Genomic DNA, 23,198 nt, shown 5'->3' with positions numbered 1-23,198 from the left:
CTAGCAGACACCTCCACTACATCCATCCACGCGTCCCCTGTGTCCTCTCCCACCCTGTCTGTCCCCCACTACTTAAAGGACACAAACGCAAGCCCTCAGACACCCAACGGCCATCCACCTCACATCAGCACACTGCCCATGCACCTGCACCCAAGTCAAGCAGACATACACCTCCAACAACCACTCCTTCCACTCCCATCCCTCCTCCCGCCCCACCGTCCCTAAGAAGCTTCTCCTTGTCCAACTTGACCTATTCCTACCCCGCCCCTTTCCCCCGTCTTGCCCGTAAGAGCAGAGTCCCAACGACCCAGCCCAGCACTTCAGCCAAACAGTCCACGCGGACAGTGGAGGCAGCTCCTAGTCTTGGTGGCAAGACAGTGAAGGATCCCACTCCACCAGCCAGGAAGGTTAAGGATCCCACACCTCCTGCCATGAAGGGGAAGAAGCCCTCAACTCTTGCCATGAAGGGAAAGGAGCCCGCACCTCCTGCAATGAAGGGGAAGAAGCCCGCACCTCCTGCAATGAAGGGGAAGAAGCCCTCGACTCCTTCCTGGAAGGCTAAGGAGCCTGCACATTCTGCTGTGAAGGGGAAGAAGCCCTCAACCCATGCCAGGAACGGTAAGGACTCCACACCTCCTGCCATGAAGGGGAAGAAGTCCTTGACTCCAGCAGAGTCTGTCAGGGTGACACCACCACCACCAGTGGCCACAGAGCCCTCACCGCCAGCTGAGGAAGTGCAGCCCACTCCTCCTGCAGAGGCTGCCCTGGAGGCACCTTCACCTGCTGACACAGTGCAGCCATCACCTCCAGCAGAGGTTGTCAAGGTGACACCACCACCACCAGTGGTCAAGGAGCCCTCACCGCCAGCTGAGGAAGTGCAGCCCACTCCTCCTGCAGAGTCTGCCCAGGAGACACCTTCACCTGCTGACACAGTGAAGCCCTCACCTCCAGATTAGACAGTGCAGCCATCACCACAAGCGGAGGGCATGTAGGCCACCCTCCAGGGACTGCTGTATAAGGGGCCCCCTCCAGAAGCAGTGAGCATGTTCCCCACCTGAGAGACCGTGACCTTGCACTCCCCAGCAGAGAAAAATGGGAATGGAACTCCCCTCCAGAATCAGTGGGCATGTTCCCCACCTGAGAGGCTGACCTTGCACTCCCCAGCAGAGAGAAATGGGCATGGAGTCCCCTCCAGAATCAGTGGGCATGTCCCCCACCTGAGAGACTGACCTTACACTCCCCAGCAGAGAGAAATGGGCAAGGAGCCCCCTCCAGAAGCTTTGGGCAGGTAAGCCACCTGATATACTGTGACCTTGCACTCCCCAGCAGAGAGAAATGGGCATAGAGCCCCTCCAGAAGCAGTGGGCATGTTTCCCACCTGAGAGACTGTGACCTTGCACTCCCCAGCAGAGAGAAATGGGCATGTAACCCCCACCAGAAGCAGTGGGCAAGTCAGCCACCTGAGAGACTGTGACCTTGCACTTCCCAGCAGGGAGAAATGGGCATGGAGCTCCCTCCAGAACCAGTGGGCATGTTCCCCACCTGAGAGACTGTGACCTTGCACTCCCCAGCAGAGAGAAATGAGCATTGAGCCCCCTCCAGAACCAGTGGGCATGCTCTGGTATTTAGCTGAGGTGCCCCCTATGCCCCTGAGGTGCCTTCCCACTTGTAAGCTGATGCCCCTTCAGAGTTCTATCTGGATTATTTCAGGATTCGAGTTGTGCCTTGGACTGTGCCCTGTGGCCATGTGGGCCCTTAGTACTTTGGACTGGGCATTGGACCTTTGTGTACATTTGTACATATCTGTTTTTCTTACAATTGATTCATTTGGTAGCTGTTGACAATATATTCTCATTACTGCATTCTTGTTGTCCTTGCATTATTATGACGTGTGTCAGTTGCCATTGTTTTTCGGCTGCAGCTGGTTGTGTGTGTGGCATGTGTAGTGCATGTGTGTCGCTCTCCTTTTCCTCTTTCCTTCCCTTGTGTGCTAGGCGGCTGTACTCACAGTCATCATCTTCGTCTGCATTGGTGTTCCAGGTGGAGCATGGCGTAGATGAACATGGGGAAGACTTGCAGTTCTGGTTCCATGGCGGCTTTGTCCTTCTCTGTGTCTCTGATTTTTAGTCTTTGGTCTTCTTTGATGTGTTTCCGCCAGGCTTTTGATGGCGTTGGTACCACCCCGGAAATCAGGGCGGTTTTCTGTGTCATGATATGGTGGGCTGTACTTTGTCTTCCACCTGGCTGCTGACGGCTACCGCCATGGTGAGTGTTGTTAACGCCCTGGCGGTTGGTGTGTTACATTGGCTGTCTATGGGAGTTATCTCCGCCATGGTCATAATTTGGCGGTAATTACTACCAGCCTGTTGGCAGTATTACCCCCACTTTATCACTTACTGCCAATGTCATAAAGAGGGCCTTTGTTTTTGTCCTTGTTTTGGTTTCCCTTGTGGTTTTTTTGGCCTCTTTCTTGTGCCCATTCCCCACTAGTGGAAGTCTTGTTTTGACTCAGTGGTCTGCCTTCTTCCCAAACTCTTGAGAAAATGGACCTGGGGTCTACCAGGTAGAGGTGCAACTTTTCTTAAACACAGTTACTCAACAGATGCTCCTTCATCATTTAATTAGATTGTAAAGCCCTTCATAATCATGTACATTGTTATCTTTTAACCACTCACCTACCCACCTAGAGTTTTCACTGAGAAGTCAACAAAAATTAACTCAGGGCTGACTTTGGGTTTTTCGAGTCTCCCTGAATTTGATTCTGTACTCAAGAGTAAACCCAAATACCTTAATCAGGGTTGCCTTCATGAGATCCGTGGAGGTTGCATCTGCCTCATTTTGTGTGAGAAGACTGTCCCTGCACTTTCCTGAGAGCAGTTTTCAAAGGAGAGCTCCCTAGTACTCTTTCTTACGTTTTCTGGACACAAAGGCCCTCTCCTAGGCTGTGAACCACTGGTGATGTCATCACCTTCCTCATAATTGGAGGCAATCCCTTTAAAGATTTTAGGGTCACAATACTCTACTCTGCCCCTAGTTATGATGTTGCTGCCGCCATTCATAAGTGCTAACCCAATTTCTGCCCTTTCCCTCTCTTTAGCTTAGATCCTGTGTTCCAGGTCCAGTCTCTTAGCTAACATCTCTAAGAGGGCATCTTCCTCAGAGATTCTATCCCTGAACCTTGATGAACCTGAGACATCCTAGCTAGAGGGAGGTGCCCAAGAGACTTATGGTGCAGGTTCCTTTATTTCAAGTTGAGGAGGGTCCCTGTCTTCCTTCTCACTTGGGTTGTCTTGATCCTGAGTTACAGGATCAGTAGCCTCCTAAGGATGTGCTTGATCATACTCTGCCAGTAGCTATTGAAGCCTAGCGCTGGTAGGGTTTGAACTTGTTTTTTTCTGCACATTTTTAAGAGGGCCCTTAACTGCTTGTGGGAAAGCTGAAGGTTAGGGGTGACGTTGAGCTGCACCACCCTGCCCTCTGTGGTACTCATTATTTTACTAAAGTTTTTACCGTTAAGCTACAGGGAGCTAACCAGGGCCCTAACAGTACTTTTAAGAATTTGAAAAGATACCCAATTCAAAATTGCAAATTATCTAAAGGCATTTTGGGGATTTACTCATGTAGTCACTTATTGACCAAGTGGTATCAGCGAATGCAAAGTTGCAGACCCCACCGCTGTTCCACCAATGGAGAAAACTGGCTCTCTATATAGTGCACTAAAATGAAGTATACTGTGCAGAGAGTCTAGTGGATCGCCAAATGTTTGCAGAGGCAGAAATAGAAAGATCTAGTGCTCTTTTTGTTGTAGTGTGGGCGAGCAGTCTAGCTTATCAAGAGTTGTGTTAAGCATTTGTGGTACTCGCAGAGGCAATAAATGAGACACACACTCTAAGAATAAATCCGAGATCAAGTTAAAAAAATAACATTTGCTTTTTTTAATGCTTTGAACCAAAAACCTTTATTATAGGGTAAGCAGTTTTTAACTTAAAAATACTTTTCAGTTTCATAAATAGATACGGTGCAGTATTCGGAGTCTTCAATGTTAACCTATGGGAGGAAAGCAAGAATGCATTTTTGCAGGTTAGTACACACCTTACAAATCCAGTCTTTGAGGTTTTAGGTCAGCATCGGGCAAAGTTCAAATAGGTTCCAAGAGTGCACCCCCAGAGGTACAGGGGCAGAGGTCAAATTCGGAGTTGGGTGCCCTATGTTAACCAATGGAGACTGGGGTGAATGAAGATGCGCTGCTCACAGGTAAGTAAAAGTGGTGTCAGAGGTTTGTTTCCTGGGGTGAAGGTAAGCACCGGTGGTGAGGTGGGAGTGGTGGTGGCACAAGGCAGCACCAAACTCACACCCTCCGCTGCACAGGGGCGGCCAGGTGCAGAGTGTCAACACAGCCAGCATCTGTCCCAATGTTGACCAGTGGATACAGAGAGTAAACCGATTAAGTGCTGCTCACAGGTGAGTAAAGCAGGGTCAGGGGTTGAGCACCTGGAGTTAAAGTAAGTACAAGGGGGTCCACAAGACAGCACCAAACGTACACCTTCAGTGGCACAGTGTTGGCACTCTGCAGGATGCAGAGTGCCAACACAGCGTCGGGGGCCCAGTGAAAGAGATCAGTATCAGAAGTAGTCTCTGGCCAGGAGGCCAGGCGAGAATGACCCACAGCTGCCTAGGGAAGTAGAGATGCCAGGAGTTGTAGGGACACAGACAGACCAGCTCACCAAGGTGTATGGGCTCTAGGTGCAGAGGTGTCTTTTGGGACCGGAAACAGCTTACCGGGCTGGTCGTGGTCAGGGTGAGTTCTTGGATTGAGGCTGCAGGCGTCGCTGTGGAGTCCGGTAGGGTTCAACCCATAGTAGGAGTGCTGGGGAACCTTCACAAGACCGGTGGGTCACTTGGACTCAGGCCATGGTTGTCTGGTGCAGAGGTGGATCCAGAGGCGGTTTTGCGGTCCCTCAGGCAATCTTCTTCTCTGGAGTTGGTTTCTTTTGGACAGGTCTGCTGTCCACAGGAGTTCTTGGTCTTTATCGAAGGCAGGCAGTCCCCCCAAGGCTTTGGAGGTTGCTGGGCTATGGGACAAGTTGTCTTTTGGGTGCAGGTTCTTCGAGGGCTGCAGACAGGCTGGTAGGGCTTGGGACCAAGTCAGTTGGTGTCTACTCTGCTGGTGTCTACTCTGCTGGTGCGACTTTCGCAGGAATGTGAGTTCTAGAGTTCAGGGGTGCAACCTAAATACTATTGGCATAATATGGGCAGGTCATAGTCAATGGGCTCCTCACCTTTAGGGTGACTACACACTTCTTATGACCACTTCCTTTGAGAAATGAGCATAGCCTAACCCTATTAACTTAATTCCTTCCACACAAGATGGAGAAATTTAAAAAGTGGTGTCCACTTCAGCTCGTCCGACTTAGGGGTGAGACTGGCATGAAGTGGGCACTGCTTCTAATTTAACGAATTTTCCCACCAGTAGTGCCGCCAAAGTTGGGGTCGGGAGCTTGGGGTTGGCCTTCTCAGCCATTTGAAGAGGCCTGGGTCTTATTTCAAATGCGGCAATGCCTTTGAAGCTCCCAACCCTGGAATGTCCATCCTGCTTGGGAGAGGAGGTCACATCTCTGCCCAGAGCAGGTCTTTGTTCTGAGCCCTCAGGAGCATTGGCCCTCACCTCAGGGGTCCAGGACTCTAAGGTGGCTGTACTGGTTTTGACCAGTCGGTGCCCTCACTAGGAGTTGGTAGGTTTTCAGGAGGCACCTCTAAGGTGCACTCCGAGTGCATGTGTTAAGAAATCCATCTCTGGATTCAATTAGGGTGTATTAATACGAGATGGTTGAACTTGAAATGACTAGTGTCCAGCACATGTACTTAAATGGTTTCACTGTCCACTTACTATGTCTGAGAATTGCCAAAGACATAGCAGGGGCATATCTGCTTATGCAGGTATGCCCTCACATATAATATAATGCACCCTGCGCTTAGGGCTGGAAGGGCTGCTAGAGGGGTGACTTACATATATTGCATGCACTGTAAAAGGGGCACATAGGTTGTGTGCCATGTTGTGATTTCATTTTAGTTCTGCACCAAGACATGCAGCCTACGAAAGTGGCACTGTGTGCACTTAGTGAGGGGGTCCCTGAGGGAGGCACAGTTCGTACTGCAGCCTTCAGGGGCCTTCCTTTAGTACCCCATGACATACGTACCAGTTGTGCCATTTACTAGGGACTTATAGTGGTAGTTATAGGTTTGCCAATTGGGAAAAACAACTGTGCAGTTTTTGGGAAAGTGGTCTGGCACTGGGGAGCCTGTTTAGCAGGGACCCAGTGTACTTTCAGTCAAAATTGCACCAGAAACCAGGCAAAAAGTGCGGGTCACCATGTTAAAAAAGGCATTTTCCTAAAGTATTTGAAAGATCTCCATCGGCCCACAGACATCAAAGGATACTTCATCCCAAACAATCCCACCAGAAACCAGTATAGTTTAAATGTTTACTAGGGACAAGTCTTTTCAGACCCTATTTGAAGACATATGTGGTTTTAGGACCTCATCCACCAATTCAAAAGCAGAACGTTCAGGAAGATAGTGACCATGTTTCAGCAAAAAGAAAATGATGACAAAACCAATCCAGAGAAAAAAGGCAGGCACACTTAATAGGACCCATAGATAGTTCCATGGACGAATCAGGTAGTTAGTTTGAAGGTAAGTGAACAGCTTATGTTTGCTTGATACAGGTACTGCAGAAGATGTAGCAGAGTCATGAAAGAATCATTGATGTCGGCAAAATATCCAGGCGCAGTTCGTGCAAATACTGAAGGCAATATCGGAAAAGTAGAACTGACAGATGTGTCCCTTGGTGGTTTCTAGAAAACTACTCCATCAGTTTGTGTTGGATTTGAATTACACTGTTCAGAAGTGAGTAAGTTGCTTGTTGCAGCAAAAGTTACTGGTACTAATGAAAGATCATTTTCTACCCCAATCCCCCAAGTTCAGGGAAGAGTCAGCATTGTTGGCTAAAACATGTAGCGGTACATCCTGTTTGGTGGTGAGAGGGGTTCAAGAACCACCCAGGAGTCATATAGGTCTGCTGTGTAGGATCGGCCACATGGTGTAACTTGACAATAGGAACCAAGCAGTTTCCTTTAGAATCAGGCAGCAGTGCTAAAATGACAATCCGTCAATCTGGACAATCCGACTAACCCTTCCAGCCAGCTAGCAGTACCTCACCTGTACCCAAGAATAAAAGGTGATTTGCAGCAGCCCTTCACATGACATCTGGATTTTTCAGGGAAATTGTGGAGGAACAGATCTTACCTCCTTCTCTCAGTCACATATGTCTCACACATACAAAGGCAAAACAGAAGCAGGACTAGGTTAAATATGTGTTATTGAATCAACTGAATTCTATGTAAAAACAAAAGCATGTATTGCTATTGTCAGGATGATAAAGATAATAAAAGCAAGGCAGTGACAGATAAAGTGAAACATAGGAAAAATCCCACCATACTGTCACAACAATGGTTGTAGAATCCCTACATGCACAACTAAGATACTTTACAAGAGCATGGCAGTGTAAACCCAAATCTGCCCATCAGTCCCCCTGGGAGAAACCCATCCCCCATACCTGTGATTGTAGTTAAAGAAGAGGTATGTTGGTCTACTGAGAATCCTCCCACATGGAGGGAGAGAAGGCGTCAGGTCTCAGCAGAAAATGCAAAGCGAAATGCAGTATGCGATGGCAACTGGGTGGAATTCCCATCTATCGTGTAGAGGGCAGTGAGGTGTTTTATAATAAAACATCTAGTGTTATGAGGAAACTGCCCTGGTGTAACAACACATATATTTCTGTGTATGAGAAATGGAGGTATGATGAGTGTCTTGTGCCGACAATAACTTGTAACTTATCATGTTCAGCCTTGAATGAAGCACAGAATGAAAATGTTGTGAAGAGAAAAGAACACAATTCTGTGTGAAAGGACAAGCTGATAAAATAATAAAAACATCTCATTAAAATAAAGCTTTTCTTAAAATAATAATAAGAATAGAAATGCATGTCCCGGAGTGAAGGGGCACAAGCTGCAGGCCTAAGCTAAAATGATGTGCCTGTGTAATAGTAAACTCACAACACTGCGGCTCAATTGCGTCCCTACGAGAAAGGGCGTTACCAAAGATAAGGGATTCACACAAACTCTGTGTCTGACGGTTCAGACAGATATAAGAAAGAAATTGACATTGAAGGCACCGGGGGATGGCAGTTATGTGGACCTGATGTCACTTTCAGGCCAGTGGGTAGTCACACCATCATCACCTACCAGTGCACAAGGGAATTATTGAAAAAAATCTTCAGATCCCGAGTATGAGAGAATGATACCAAAGATAAGTAATGTATTAAGCAATAGTGACATCATTACAATATGGAACTACAAAATAATCTTGTAAGTATAGAAGCATTATTTTTTTAAATAATGAACCAAACATAAATGTAGATTATGAATTTCACATTTTCTAAGAAAGTTAATAAAACACTATTCAATGGTGTAAGTGCTTCATAGAAGTCTTTGACTCATTAAATGTCAGCTATATCCATATGTACCTATCTTGTGTTAAGATACCTTAATGAATGTTTAATTTTTTAAAATCCTAATTTCAGCTCCAGCAAATCAATTTCATGAGTTTAATGCAAATTGTGGGGTCTTCATTTGCAAGCCTTCCGCAAGTGCAGCAGCTGCTTCAACAATCACAACCAATAAACCTTCAAGAAGGACAGACATCAGCCAACGTTAGAGGCCTTGTCACTGAAGGATTACTCACCACTCCTGCTGAAGATAGACATCATATGATTTCTGTTCCACCTGTGCAACAGCCACATACAATGAAAAGTGGTGGTGAAAGGGCCACCAATTCAAGCAACTCTTTGCCTTCGCCTGATGAAAGCAGTAAAGAAAATCAACAGGTGCTGGTTAAATATTGTTATAAAATTCTCTCTCCTCTCTTCTCTCTCTCTCTCTCTCTCCCCCCCCCCCAATCCCCCCATGTACCTTCAGTACACCAGACATCATATGAGTGTGACAGGAAGTAGTAAGCCTCTTCCACACTATTTTAAATAGCAGTGCCAGATATAAAATAATAGGTTAGCAATCCTCCAAGTTTTTAACTTTGTCTGTGCAAGGGAGGGATCTATTGTAATGACTGGAGTAAGATGTTCCAGTGCTGGGTTACGTATGTTCACTCCCTCTGACGAAGTCTGTGGAGTTGAGGCAATAGAAGATATCATTCTTCAGGAAAGTTGAATGTGCAGGGAGAAGTTTGCTTTGACAAATGCATCTGATAGAGACTTCTTGCTGCAGATTCCTTATCTTTAGAATTTACTGGCGTCAGCTTGGCATCTGGAACTTTTGCAGAGCAATATCCTTTTGCGTGACGTCGGGTGGCGTAGTTTGGATCCACGTGGCGTCGTTGGAGCCGTCTGTGATGTCACAGTCGCATATAAAGGCTCCATCCAGGTGCACGTAGTCAGTTATTTTCCTTTCGTGCCGGTTAAATCGCACATTTGGATCGAGCTACCCTCTGTCTTTGACAGGACTTTTTTGACCATTTTGTCAAGACTTTTTTGGGTCTGTTCAGGATGGCTTCTAAGAAAGTGGGGTTCAAGCTGTGTGGCGCCTGCCAACGTGCCATGTCAGTGATGGACCCCCCACCAGGTATCTCTCTGGTGCCTAGACCAGGACTTAAAGTTGTGTTCGGACTGCTCGGCCATGGCTCTTAGAGCTTCGAGGGAGTAGTCCCTGAAGCACATGGCATCCCAGTATTTGACGTCGGCTGGCGCGACTCCTCAGAGGTCACGGTCCCAGTCGAGGAAGAGGTTGTATGACTGCTCCAGGAGCCGTAAGTCCTTTACATCCATTTGTGGTCCTCCGGGCACTCGGGGAAGAGGCACAGAGAAGATGTCTAAGCGGACTTCGACTTCACCTCGCCTGTCGGCTGACGAGATGAGTCGGGAACGTCGACCTTCTAAGCACGGTTCTGCGGAACCGTCACCAGGGCTGACTGAGCCTCCCCCCTTTCCGGGAGCCGGGGCGACCCCCTTCCCCCATTCAGCTCAAAGAGTTTTACGAGGCCATGCATCAGGTATTTGAGTGGGCTGGCCCTGCTGGAGTGCCTTCGGGCCCCACAAGATCAGCAGAGGACCCCCATCAGGTTTCACGCTTACGGCTTCGGGGCTGATGGCCTCTCTTGGATCCAGTATCAGATCCGGAACCACACCAGGTGCGCACAGTCGACCTCCTCTGGTGTCGCTCCTGACGTCGACACTCCTAGCGCCCACCAGTGGCGCAAGCCGCATTCTAATAAACAATTATCCGGAACGGCGGCACATGACACCAACTCCGGCACCAACGGCGTCCACAAGTTCCAGATCAGTGCCTGAGCATTTTTACGAACAGCCAGTCACTGGTGGGGAATGGGAGTGGTATCAGGACCCTCTTGAGTCCCAGTTAGAGCCTATTGACTGGTATGAGGAGCTAGTAAAGGCCAGTGGATTGGATGCCTCTCCAGATTCTAGCATGTTCTCACCTCCTACTGTGGCTATAGAGGAGGGTGCATCGTATGCAGTGGTGGTACAGAGGGCAGCTCCCTCACTGGCGGTCCATAACATCGGACATATTGGTCTTGTAGATCAAACAGAAGGGCTATTCCTTACCCTTCCAGTCTTTTCCTCCCCCTATGCCTCCCTCAAAAGAACAGCTGATGGAGGATCACTTGGTTTTCCTCCGTGAGGAAGTTACGGCTCTCTTGGCCAAGGGAGCCATAGAAAGGGTCCTGAAGTCAGAAGTAGACAATTATTGTTGTTCCTGATATTTTCTGATACCCAAAAAGAGCAAGGGCCTTCGCCCTATTCTAGATTTGCGGGGCGTCAATCTCTTCCTCAAAAAGGCAAAGTTCTGAATGCTCACTCTGGCTCAGGTCTTGTCTGCCCTAGACCAGGGAGACTGGATGGTAGCGTTGGACTTACAGGATGTGTATTTCCTCATCCCCATCCTGCCTGCCCACAGGCGCAACTTGTAGTTCAAGGTAGGCCACGAGTACTTAAAATTTACTGTGCAACCCTTCGGCCTTACCAGTTGGGTGTTCACCCAGGTGATGGCAGTGGTTGCACCTCATCTGCGCAGGCTAGGGGTTTTAGTCTTACCCCACCTCGACAACTGCCTGTTGAAGGCTTCTGCGTCCCAGGCTGTTGTGACCCACCTTCAGACGGCGGTGAACGGTGAACCTTCTGCATTCACTGGGGTTCACTATAAATATGCCAAAGTCACGCTATACTCCCTCTCAGACGCTCCTTTTCATCAGAGTTGTTCTGGACACAGTGCAGTTTCAGGCCTATCCTCCCGAGAAGCAAGTTTAGGATATTAAGGTTATGATGCCGATGTTTCGGCCTCTATCCTGAATTTCAGTGCAACAGACTCTGAGGCTGTAGAGCTTCATGGCCTCCAGCATCCTCTTATTAAAAAAATGCCAGATGGCATATGAGGGCTGTAGGAAGCTTGCCTGGTGTGTGGTGAGCACCTATGGTGTTATCACCTTATACCAGTTCCAGGTATACCCTATTAATGAGATGCAGGCAGTGAGTAGGAAGCCAGGGCTCTCTGGAGGTAGCTGTGGATGAGCAGCCAAGACTTCTCTAGGAGACATGCAAAGCTTATGCAATACCACCCAGCACTTAACACACATGAAAGAACCACACAGTGTTAAAAAAAATATATATACTTTATTATGGTAACACAAATTCTAAAATACTGTATAGGCAATACTCCACTAGAAGGTGAGTAAACACACTATTATATACACATTAGAAGTCGGGAACTGGCATAGAAGACAGTGAAATAGCAGAATAAAATGGAGACCCTAGGGGGAGACCAAACTATATACTAAGTAAGTGAAATGCAAGAATCAGTCCCCCACCCAAGGGAGCTGGAGGAACAAGGAACCCCAAAAGATAAGGACAAGGGTGCCCCCAAGCAACCAGGAGAGAAGAGGTATGTACCTGTTTTTTCCCCAAACCCACAGATAAACTTTGGGAAAGGACTGTGCAAGACTGGAAGAAACCAAAGGTGGATCCTTACAGAAGAGGACCTGCACATGGAGGGGACTAAGTCCAGTTCGATTTGGAGTGCCCGGTTTGGGGCAGGAGCCACTACCCACCCTTCTTGAGATGCAGGACCAGATCGACGGTGAAGACAAGGAGTCAGCTATGCAGCACAAGAGCAGGAGAAGAGTTCCAGGAGTGATGCAGTTGATGACCCACTTCGTAAGAAGAGTTGCAGTCAGTCAGTGGTGTGGAAAAACCACCAACAAGCCTTGGCAAAGGCAAGAGTTGCAGAAGAAGATTTGCAGAGCTGCCGGGGACCAGGAAGGTCCAGGGGGACTTGTACCACAGAGGGGAGTCCCAGGTGAGCCTCAGCAGTGAGGAGAGTCAGAGGATGCAGCCCCCCACAGGTAACTTACAGGCAGCAGGCGCAAGAGTTGAAGTGAGGCCCACTCAGCCCACCTGGAGAGGAGTCCCACGTTGTTTGAGCAGCAGGCAGGAGACTGAGATTTCCAGAGAAGAATGCTGGAGGCCGGGGCTACACAATGCCTGAAAATACCTTGGAAGAAGAGCGCAACAAGCCTTGTTAGCTGCAATAGTCGTGGTGCACAGGGGTACTGTCCTGCAAGGAGAGGCAAGGACTTACCGTCTCCCAAGTTGGACAGCTGGTAGAGAGGATGACGAGGACCACTTCAGACCACCACCTGTGTTGCAGTATCCTTGCAGTTTTGCAGGAGAGACGATCCATGCAGACGGACGTTGTTGCAGTAGGTGCCTGCGGATGCAGTTGTGTGACTCCTTCACACCAAGGGAGTTTGCTTCTTGCTTTTTGTGCAGGCTGAAGACTCGTCGCTCTTAGAGGATACACAGTCAGGAAAATGTTGCAGTTACTGGAAAGAGACAGAAACAAAGTTGCAAAGCGGTGTCGTTGCTGGAGTTGCAGATTGTCGGTTCCTGGAGGATCCAGTTGCAGTCCTAGTGGCCAGAAGGTGAAATTAATGATGCAGAGGAATTGTGCTGGAATTTTGCATGTCAAATCTGAGGACCCACCCAAGAGGGAGACCCTAAATAGCACAGGAAAGGGGATTAGTCATCTAGCAGGGTGACCACCTATCAGGAGGGGGCTGTGACGTCACCTGCCTGACCTGGACACTCAGATGCTCCCGGGGGCCTCTGCCCACCTTGGATTCAAGATGGCAGTATCAAGTGGCCACCTGGAGGAGCTCAGGACCCCACCCCTGGGTTGGTGATGGACAGGGGAGTGGTCACTCCCCTTTCTATTGCCCAGTTTCGCGTCAGAGCAGGTGAACGGGAATCCCTGGACTGGTGCAAACCAGTTTATGCAAGGAGGGCACTTCAAAAGCTTTTTGACAGCTACTTGTCTATAAAACTGTCTTGGGCATTCTTTTTGCGGTGAGGTCATTAAGAGAAGCTACAGTGGATCCATAGTTCTTAATGAACATCCTGTAATACCCATTGAAGCCTAAAAAGGCTCTCTCTTGGGTATGGATAGTAGGGGAAGTCCATTCTAGAATGGTTTGAATCTTCCCCTGCAGTGGTTGAATCTTACCTCCGCCTACCATGTGGCCCAGATATACAACCTTCCCCTGCCCTATGTAGCGCTTAGAGGCCTTGATAGGGAGGCCTGCTTTCTGCAGAGCCTTCAAAACATTCTACTGGTAGACCAGGTGCTCCTCTTGGGTAGAGCTAAAGACATCTATATCATCAAGATAAGCTGCACTATAGGCTTCCAATCCTTGGAGGACTGTATTCACCAGCCTCTGAAATGTGGCAGGTGCATTTTCCAGACCAAATGGCATCACAGTGAAGTGATACCGCCCTCTAATGGTTGAAAATACTGTTTTGGGTTTAGCATTATTTGATAATTTAATCTGCCAATAGCCAGCCGTTAAATAAAATGTGCTCAGATTCTTGGCAGATGCCAGTGTATCTGTTAGCCCATCTGCCCTAGGGATAGGATGAGCAACTGTTTTTGTTACAATGTTGAGCCCTCTATATTCAACAAAAACCTAATTTCTCTCTTTCCTTTTTGGGAGTGAGGGTTTTGGACTAAAACCACTGGAATAGCCCAGGGGCGGTCTGAGTGCTCAGTGACTCCCAGATCTAGCATCTTCTGAGCATCTGATTTGATGCAGTCTCTGACATGGTCATGTTGCCCTTAAATTTTACTTTTTATTGGCAAACTGTCCCCTGTGTCAATGGTGTGTTCACACCAAGTGGTTTGACCAGGTGTCAATGAGAAACGTTCTGAGACCTGTCCCAGGAGATTCCTGCAGTCTTCTTTTGTCACTCAGAGAGGCAGTCAGCAAGGACTACCCCATCAACTGAGCTATCAGCTGCTGTGTGGGAGAAGAGGTCAGGGAAAGGGTCACTCTCTTCTTCCTGTCCCTCAACAGTGGCCATGAGCAGGGTCACATCAGCCTTGTCATAGTAGGGCTTTAGATGGTTCACATGAATCACCCTGAGGGGGCTTCTGGGAGTGCCTAGGTTCACCAAGTAGGTGGCCTCACCCTTCTTCTCACTAGTGTGTGGGGACCACTCCACTTGTACCGGAGTGCCCTACACTTTCTATCCTGGCTGGTATACAGTCAGTACAGACTTCTAGTCATGCCATTTCTTTTGCAGCTCTTGGCTGGCCTGAAGGTTTTTAGTGGCCTTCTTCATATACTCAGTCATTCTTGATCTGAGGACAAGTATATAGTCCACTATGTCTTGCTTGAGAGATTGCTCTCAGCCTTCTCTTACAAGAGGAATAGGACCCCTAAAAGGGCGCCCAAACAGAAGTTTAAATGGGCTGTAGCCCACACCCTTCTCAGGGACCTTCCTATAGACGACGAGGAGAAATGGCAGTAGGACATCCCATCTCCTCCTGAGTTTTTTCAGAGAGTCCCATGATCATGCTTTTGAGAGTTTTATTAAACTTCTCTACCAAACCATTGGTTTGGGGGTGGAAAGGGGTGGTGAACCTATAAGTAACAACACACTCCTTCCACATTGCTGTCAGGCATGCAGACATGAAGTTTGCATCTCCGTCTGCCACCACCTCTTTAAGAAATCCACTCTTAAGAAGATTTCAAAAAGGGTTTTGGCCACTGCAGGAGCTGTAGTGTTCCTAAGAGGAATAGCTTCTGGGTGCCTGGTGACATGGTCCACCACCCCGAATTAATCTGTTCTCAGGGGCTGTGGGAGGGACTAGGGTGCCAACAATATCCACCCCAACCCTCTCAAAGGGTACCCCCAACCACTGGAAGTGATATCGAGGAGGCATTTGGGGTGCCATCTCTCTTGCCACTGGCTTGACAGGTGACACAGGAGCAATAAAACTCTGTGTCTTCTGACATATGGGGCCAGTGAAAGTGAGTGACAAGTCTGTCCCAATTTTTCTTTGAGCCAGGTAACCTGCCAGGGGAATGTCATGTGCTAGGGTAAACAGGAATTCTCTGTACTGCAGAGGGACCACCAATCTCCTGGTGGCACTAGGGTTGGGTTCCCTTGGCTCTGACTTCAAGAGGTTGTCTTCCCAGTATACCTTGTGGGTGCCACTGACATCCCCTGCCTCTTGAGTGGCAGCTTGCTACCTCAAGTCCTCCAGTGTGGGACAAGTCTTTTGTGCCCTACTGAACTCCTCCCTGGCAGGCCCTCCTGCACCCAAGAGCTCAGCCTTGTCAGCTTGTAGCTCCTCTGATGTTGGGACTGTCAAGGAAGTGGATTCTTCCCCTCTGGGCTTGAATCCTCACTGGAGGTTGGAGTAGGGGCACCTTTTGCCCTTCCTACTCTTAGGTTTGCGAAGTTCTTGGACCGTTATTCCAGAATCCAAGTTTCCCTGATATTTTTGCTTCTTGGCTTGTGCTCTAGTCAAGGCAAGAATATGCCCTTGGAGGCCCAGCATTTCTGCATGGGTCTCTAACTCCACTACACACCGAGCTGAAGTCTCCAACTCGTTTCCTAGTAGACACTCTATAGTTAGGTCTGTTGACACCACAACCTTCTTAAGACCAGTAACACCCCCCACCCCCAGCTGAAATCAACAACTGCTAAGCTGTGGCGCACAGTGTTGTTATGAGCATCAGCACTTGGTACTGGTGACCAAGTAGGTGTTGCTCAGGAGACATCAGTTTTTCAGTCACCATAGTGACGCTGGTACCTGTGTCCCTCTAGGCCTCAGCCTCAACACCATTTATCAGAGGATGCTGCCTGTACTTACCCATGTTAAGGGGAGAGGCAGCTAGGGTGGCAAAGTCAATGCCCCATCAGAGACTAACACTGCCTCAGTGGTCTCTCTACTCTCTAACCGACCCAGTCCCCACTGTAGTCCCTAAAGTGAGCCCAGCTACACCCTTAGACTGACTACTGTTAGTAGTCCCACCACTACTGCTATTGCTGGGGCACTAGAAGTAGAAGTGGGGTTGGTAGTGTTGGTTGGTGTGGTGCCTTTCTTAGGGCAGGAGCTGTCTCCTGGCCTTTGTTCTTACAGACACAGCACCAAGGCTTCTTAAAGCCGGAGGAAGAGGATTTTCCTCCACCCCCAGAGGAATTTTGTGGGCCTGATTAAGACTCTTTGAATTTTTCTTTGTCCCCACCCTTCTCCTGGTGCTTATCTTTCTTTTTGTGGTCACCCCCTGTGTGAGTTTTTCTGCTCGCCCTGGTGGGTACCCATTTGTCTGCCTTTCTTCCCAATTCTTGGGGAGAGGTCAGGCCAGTTCACCAGGTACTGATGCAGCTGATCAGATATACAGTTATTCAAAATATGCTCTCTCAAAATGAGGTTGTACAAGCCCTGATAATCACTGACTTTGCTTCCATGCAACCAGCCTTCCAGAGCTTTCACAGATCAGTCCACAAAATCTATCCAATCTTGTGAGGACTCCTGGTCTCCCTGAACTTTATCCTGTATTGGTCAGTGGTTAGACCAAACCCATCTAGAATTGCTGTTTTGAGAACTGAGTAGTTGTCTGCATCCTCTTTTCTGGCAGTTAGGAGTCTGTCCCTACCCTTGTCAGACAAGGAGAGCCACAAAATAGCAGCCCACTGCCTTTGGGGGGACCCTCTGTACCTTACAGTCCCTTTCCAAAGCAGTGAACCACTTGTAGATGTTATCCCCCCACCTTGTAGGGGGGAACCACCCAGTTCAGGTTTCTGGAGTCAAGAGTCCTTCCTGACCCTAGGCTCCCTGAAACTAAAACTGCTGCCATGATGAGGTGCTAACCTCAAACCCTGCATCTCTCTCTTCACTGCCAAGGCATCCCTATCCAGGACTAGCCGCTGCAGCCTGAGCTTGGACTCCTCCAGTCTCAGTTGCCTGAGCTCCCTGAATAGGGAACCCTTACCTTAAGTTGAACAGTGTGTCCCCTCAGATACTGAAGAGGCATGAGAGTGAGCAGAGGAGGACCTGTCCCTATTCTTAGTAACCCTCTCAACCAACCCTGTGGGCACAATGGGGGCCTACTTGTATTGCTTCCCCTCCCACTACCAGTAGTGCTCCACGCAGGGCTGGGGAGTTTACTAAGGGCTCTCTGATCATCTAAGAGACCATGTTAACCCTCCTCAGTGTCTAGATCCGGTCTTTCTAACACTGTGGGGGTGAGACTCTGCATCCTCCTCCTCCTCCTGACTGCCAGCATTGTCCTGGTCAGTCTGGAGATGCAGGCCTAGGTGTAGACTCTTTTTTAGGGTTCCTACCTGTCTTTAGTTTCCTTTTAGAGCCTAATTCCCTGAGCTCCTGGAAGTAGAGACCCACATATGGTGAGTCCATGGCCTGGGATGTGTTCCCCACTAAAGACATGGTTTGTTGTTAGAGTGGTGTAGGTGGTCCTAACTACCCTAACTCTTAGTCTCCCTACAGATGGTTGGAGCAAGGGCTATGCCTAACGTGGGGGACTAATTCCCTGACATTATGTACAGTGTGTACCCCTAGTCAGTAAGTGTTTTTTCATGTGGAAAGCACCAAGTGATAGAGTGGTAAGGCAATTGCAAATGCTTATCCCACCGCTGCACCACCAAGTAGGAAGCTGGCCTCTTGTGTGGTGGGTACCTAAGGTACTTACACCTTATACCAGGTCCAGGTGTCCCATATTAGTGTAGTGTAGGTACTGTCTAGAAGCCAGGTTATCTAGAGGTAGCTGTGGATGAGCAGCCAAAGCTTATTTAGGAGACATGCAAAGCTCATGCAGTACCACTGTAGTCATACAGCACTTAGACACATGAAAGAAAAAGCTCAGTGTTACAAAAAGAAAGCTACTTCATTTTAGTGACACAATAATCAAAAAGTACTAGATAGACAACCCTCCAGTAGGAGGTTAGTAACACACTAGTTATGTACACTAGTAATCAGAAAGAGGCATAAATAGCAGTAGACAATAGTGACCCCAGGGAAAGCCCAAACCATATACTAAAAAATGGAATGTGAATGCAGGACACCCACCTAGGTAAGTGTAATGTATAGAGGGGAGCTGGAGGAACTGGGAAAGCCCAGAGGTAGGTACCACAGTGGAAGGAGTAGGAAGAAAGGAGTAAGTTACTGGATTTTTCCCAAACCACCAGAAGGATTGAAAAGTAGAATAATGCATCACCCAGACAAGACTGCAAGAAACCAGCAGTGGATTCCTGAAAAGGAAGTCCTGAAAAAGACGGGGACCAAGTCCAGAAGTCGCACGAGTGTCCGCTGGTGGCAGGAGCCACTACCCACCTATCTGTGGTTGCAGGAGTTGGTTGACGGTAGGACAAATATGGTCAGTAATGTAGCCCTGGAGTCAGTGAACAGTTCCTGTAGGATGCAGTCGACTTCCCATGGCGGATGGAAGATTACAGTCTGTCTGTGGCATGGATAAGCCACCAACAAGCCTTGGCAAAGGCAAGAGTCACAGTAGACAAAAAGTGTAGCTGCCGGGGTCCAACAAGGTCCAAGAGGACTCTACCCACAGGGGAAGTTCCAAAGGACCCTCCGCAATGCAGAGAATCCACAGAACAAGAGGCAGCCCCCACAGAAAAACAATTGGAAGAGGACCCAGGAGTCGCAGAGGAGCCCATGTAGCAAAACTGAAGAAGGGTCCCACACTGCAGGAGAAGCACGCAGGGAAGAGTGTTGGTGGCTGGGGCTACACAGAGCCTGAAGACCCCTTGGAGGAGATGGCAACAAGCCTTGGTAGTTGCAAGGCACGGTGCACAGGGATACTGCATGGGGAATGCAAGGGCTTACCCTCACCAAAGTTGAACAGCTGGCAGAGAGGACCAAGGTGAACCCTCCAGACCACCACCCTTGATGCAGGATCCACACAGCTCAGGATGAGTGGAGATCCATGCAGCCGATAGTCGTTGCTGTTGGTGCCTGTGGATGCAGAGGAGGGACTCCTACACTCCAAGGGAGATTCCTTCTTGCTTCTTGTGCAGGCGGAAGCCTTGCTGCCCTCAGAGGATGCACAGCCAGGGAGATGTTGCAGAAGCTGGAAGGAGCAGTGGAAACAGTGTTGCAAGCAGCATCTTTGTCATGGATGCAGATTGTTGGTTCCTGGAGGGTCCAGTTGCAGTTCCATTGGCCAGAAGTCAAAGTAAATGATGCAGAAGAATCCTGCAGGCGTCCTGTTTGTTGAATCTGAGGACCCATCCAAGAAGGAGAACCTAAATAGCCCTAGAAGGGGGGATTGGTCACTTAGCCAAGTGACCACTTAGCAAGAGGGGGCTCTGACGTCACCTGCCTGACCTGGCCACTCAGATGCTCCCTGAGGCCTCTGCCCACCTTTCATTCAAGATGGCTGAATCAAGGGACCCTTTGGAGGAGCCCTGGGCACCACCCGTGGGGTGGTGATGGACAGGGGAGTGGTCACTCCCCTTTCCATTATCCAGTTTCGCGTCAGAGTAGGGACTGGAGGGCCCTGATCCAGTGCAGACTGGTTTATGCAAGGAGGGCACCAAATGCACCCTTCAAAGCATACCAGTGGCTTGGGGAGGCTACCCCTCCCAAGCCACATAACACCTATTTCCAAAGGGAGAGTGTGATAACCCCCTCTCCCCAAGGTAATCCTTTGTTCTGCCATCCTGATCTTGAGCTGATCAAGCAGCAGGAGGGCAGAAACCTGTCTGAGGTGTGGCAGCAGCTTGGGCTGCCTGGTAAACCCCAGAAATCTGGGAGGAACATTGCTGGAAGTCCTCTAAGGAGCCCCTAGAGTGAATGGAATCATACTTCCAATACTGGCAACAGTGTTGGGGTATGATTCCAACATATTTGATACCAAACATGCCTAGGTTCGTAGTTACCATTATGTAGCTGGACATAGGTTGTGACCTATGTCCAGTACATGTGTAAAATGGCGTCTCCACACTCACTAAGTCCATGAAAATGGAGCAGGAGTTGATGGGGACAACTCTGCTCTTGTGGGGGTTCCCTCACACACAGAGACTTAAACCCTTCCCTCTGGGCTAGGAGGGCCTGTAGGTAAGACCCCTCTATCAGGCCTTACAGCCCTAAGGCAGGGTACAGCATACCACAGGTGAGGGCATAGCTGCATGAGCAATATGCCCCTACAGTGTCTAAGTCCATTCTTAGACATTGTAAGTGCAGTGTGGCCATATTGAGTACATAGTCTGGGAGTTTGTCATTACGAACTCCACAGCTCCATAATGACTTCACTGAATACTGGGAAGTTTGGTATCAAACTTCTCAGCACAATAAACCCACACTGATGCCAGTGTTGGATTTATTGAACAATGCAACCAGAGGGCATCTTGGAGATGCCCCCTGTATTTTACCCAATCCTTTAGTGCAGAGGTGACTGGTCTGTGCCAACCTGCTACTAAGACGAGTTTCTGACCTCATGGGGTGAGAGCCTTTGTGCTCTTGGCGGCCAGAAATAAAGCCTGCACTGGGTGTAGGTGCTTCACACCTCCCCTCTGCAAGACTACAACACCTGGCGGTGAGCCTCAAAGGCTCAGGCCTCTTGTTACAGTGCCCCAGGCCACTCAAGCTAGTGGAGATGCCCGCCCCCTGGAGAAAGCCCCACTTTTGGCTGCAGGTCCAGTGGAAAAATTGGGGAATGCAGGGAGGAGTGACCACCTCAGCTGGAACCACCCTAAGGTGTCCAGCGCTGAGGTGACCCCCTGCTTGCAAAATCCTCCTTCTTAGTTTGGAGGACAGGGACGAATAGTGTTAGGTTTGTGCCCCCCCCCTCCCAAAAGGGAGTGGACAAAGGAAGGTTGCGGTCACCCTCAGAGTCCTGGTGCCCTCACAAGATGAAAGAAGAAAGACTGCTAAGCTGAAACCCCAGCAGAGAAGATGGAAGACAATAACTGACTTGGCCCCAGCCCTAACGGCCTTCCTCCAGCTTAAAAAAACCCTGCAAAAGAAAGCGATGCATTCTGCGGGTCCAGCGACCTCTGAGAAGCCTGTGCTGTGTTTGCATCCTGCTCCCAGCTGCCCCTGTGCCGCTAAGGATGTGTGTTTGGTGCTTACCTGTGGCCCCCCCATGCTCCAGGTCTGCCCTCCGATGACGTGGGTACTTAAATGTAGGCCTGATTCCGAGTGCCCCCAGTCTCCATAGAAGCTTAGTTGCTTGGACCCCTCCCCCCCCCACATTTGTCATACAGGTGTCCCCTTGTAAGTCCCTACCCTTACCAGGGGCATTGGGTCACAAGGGGTTCCCCATGGGCTGCAGCATGTGTTATGTCACCCATAGGGAGCCTCTGCAAAGTGTATCTGCAGGCCTGCCATTGCAGCCTGCACGAAAGGGTGCATGCATCCTTATCACTACAGGTCACTGCACCAGGTCACTGTAAGTCACCCTTATAGGTACACTTGGGGACCTCCCCTGGCTACATGGCCCTTGGTACCATGTGTACCTTTCACAAGGGACTTAAGTGTGTTCCAGGGTGTGCCAATTCTGGGAACAATTGTACAGGTTTTGGGAAAGAACACTGGTGCAGGGGCCTAGTAAGCAGGATCCCAGCTAGCAGGATCCTATCACACTCTCAGACAAACTTGGCATCAATATCAGGCAAAAGTGGGTTGGTGACCATGCCAACAAGGACACTTTCCTTCAGTACAGTTTTCATAACTTGTGTGGCTTGTAGTGAAGTACACTATACTACCGTACTTGACAAGTCTCGATATGAGCCAAAGTTTGAAGCCATGCTGATAATTTGGAGTCTGGAGAAGGAAACTGCAGCCTTTATTACTCGATTTACATTTAGACACCCACTTTGAAGCGTGGTAAGAGCAAACTGATGTTCACGCATATTTCAGGCAGGTTTTTTTGTGGCTTGGGGATTTTGGTAAATGTTGAAAATTATTCAAGACAGGGCTGATGCCAGGTTAAAACCAAAAGGTCGAATTATGTACTTTGGCTACTACAGGCCACTTAGAAACATATATGATATGGTGGATGATGAAGGATTTCAATATTTTTAGAGCCCCATCGGGAACTTCTGTTGTAAGTCTCTCATGTGAGAAGGATGTTATAGTCTTTCATTGAACATAGGAGTCTATTAGAAAAGCAGAATGTTTTTCACTTCGTTGCTGTAAGAAAATGTCTCTTGTGCAGGCCAGGGTGCATTTGGTGCTCTGAACTAGACTGTAGCCTGACTGAAGGTTATGAATTGCACCTTTTGGTTCAGGTATGTCTTTCAGGTGGGTACACCACATTCCTAACTCTTTGTGCATTGAATGTAAAGTGTGGGGTAGGGCCAAAGTATTACGAGGGTCTTGTATCAGTTTCCCTCATTGGAGATCAACCCTCCTGTGTCCTGTATTCCTTTGCGAGTTCTTGCTTGATGGTGAGTAGTGGAGAGGCTATGGTGAATATACAGTTCTTTACAAATTGTAATTCATTGTAAGTCCCATGGGTAGTTACTAGTGCTTAATATGTTTAAATAGCAGCCTTTATCTGAAACTTAATTGACCTGCTGGGCAGTGAGAGTTGAGGAAAACTTTGTGTTGGTCTTGTACAACCAAGGTTGATGGCGCTCTCATGGAAGATAGGTTCTGTCCCCTAGCAAGTCCTGTCAGCTGTCATGCATACTCTGTGCATGAACCATCAGTTGTTTGTTTTCTGTCAAATGATGTGGGATGGTCACTTGCACATTTATTTCAGGACTGGGACCTGATATCCTTGGACTG

At 48.8% G+C, this 23,198-nt stretch overlaps 1 protein-coding gene across 6 annotated transcripts in view; it reads left to right on the top strand.

The window, feature by feature from the left end:
- The window catches only part of CPLANE1 (ciliogenesis and planar polarity effector complex subunit 1), a 1,992,329-nt gene that overhangs the window by 1,203,084 nt on the left and 766,047 nt on the right, over positions 1–23,198 (top strand). For all 6 annotated transcript variants that reach the window (XM_069221234.1, XM_069221235.1, XM_069221236.1 and 3 more), the window contains one exon: positions 8,642–8,944. In XM_069221234.1, the coding sequence (XP_069077335.1) occupies positions 8,642–8,944 (303 nt within the window). The remainder of the gene's footprint in view (positions 1–8,641; positions 8,945–23,198) is intronic.

Source organism: Pleurodeles waltl, chromosome 1_1 (genome assembly GCF_031143425.1).
Source record: "Pleurodeles waltl isolate 20211129_DDA chromosome 1_1, aPleWal1.hap1.20221129, whole genome shotgun sequence".
Lineage (NCBI taxonomy): Eukaryota > Metazoa > Chordata > Amphibia > Caudata > Salamandridae > Pleurodeles > Pleurodeles waltl.
The sequence above is the reverse complement of the archived record's forward strand: the minus strand, read 5'-3'. Positions and strand labels throughout refer to the sequence as shown.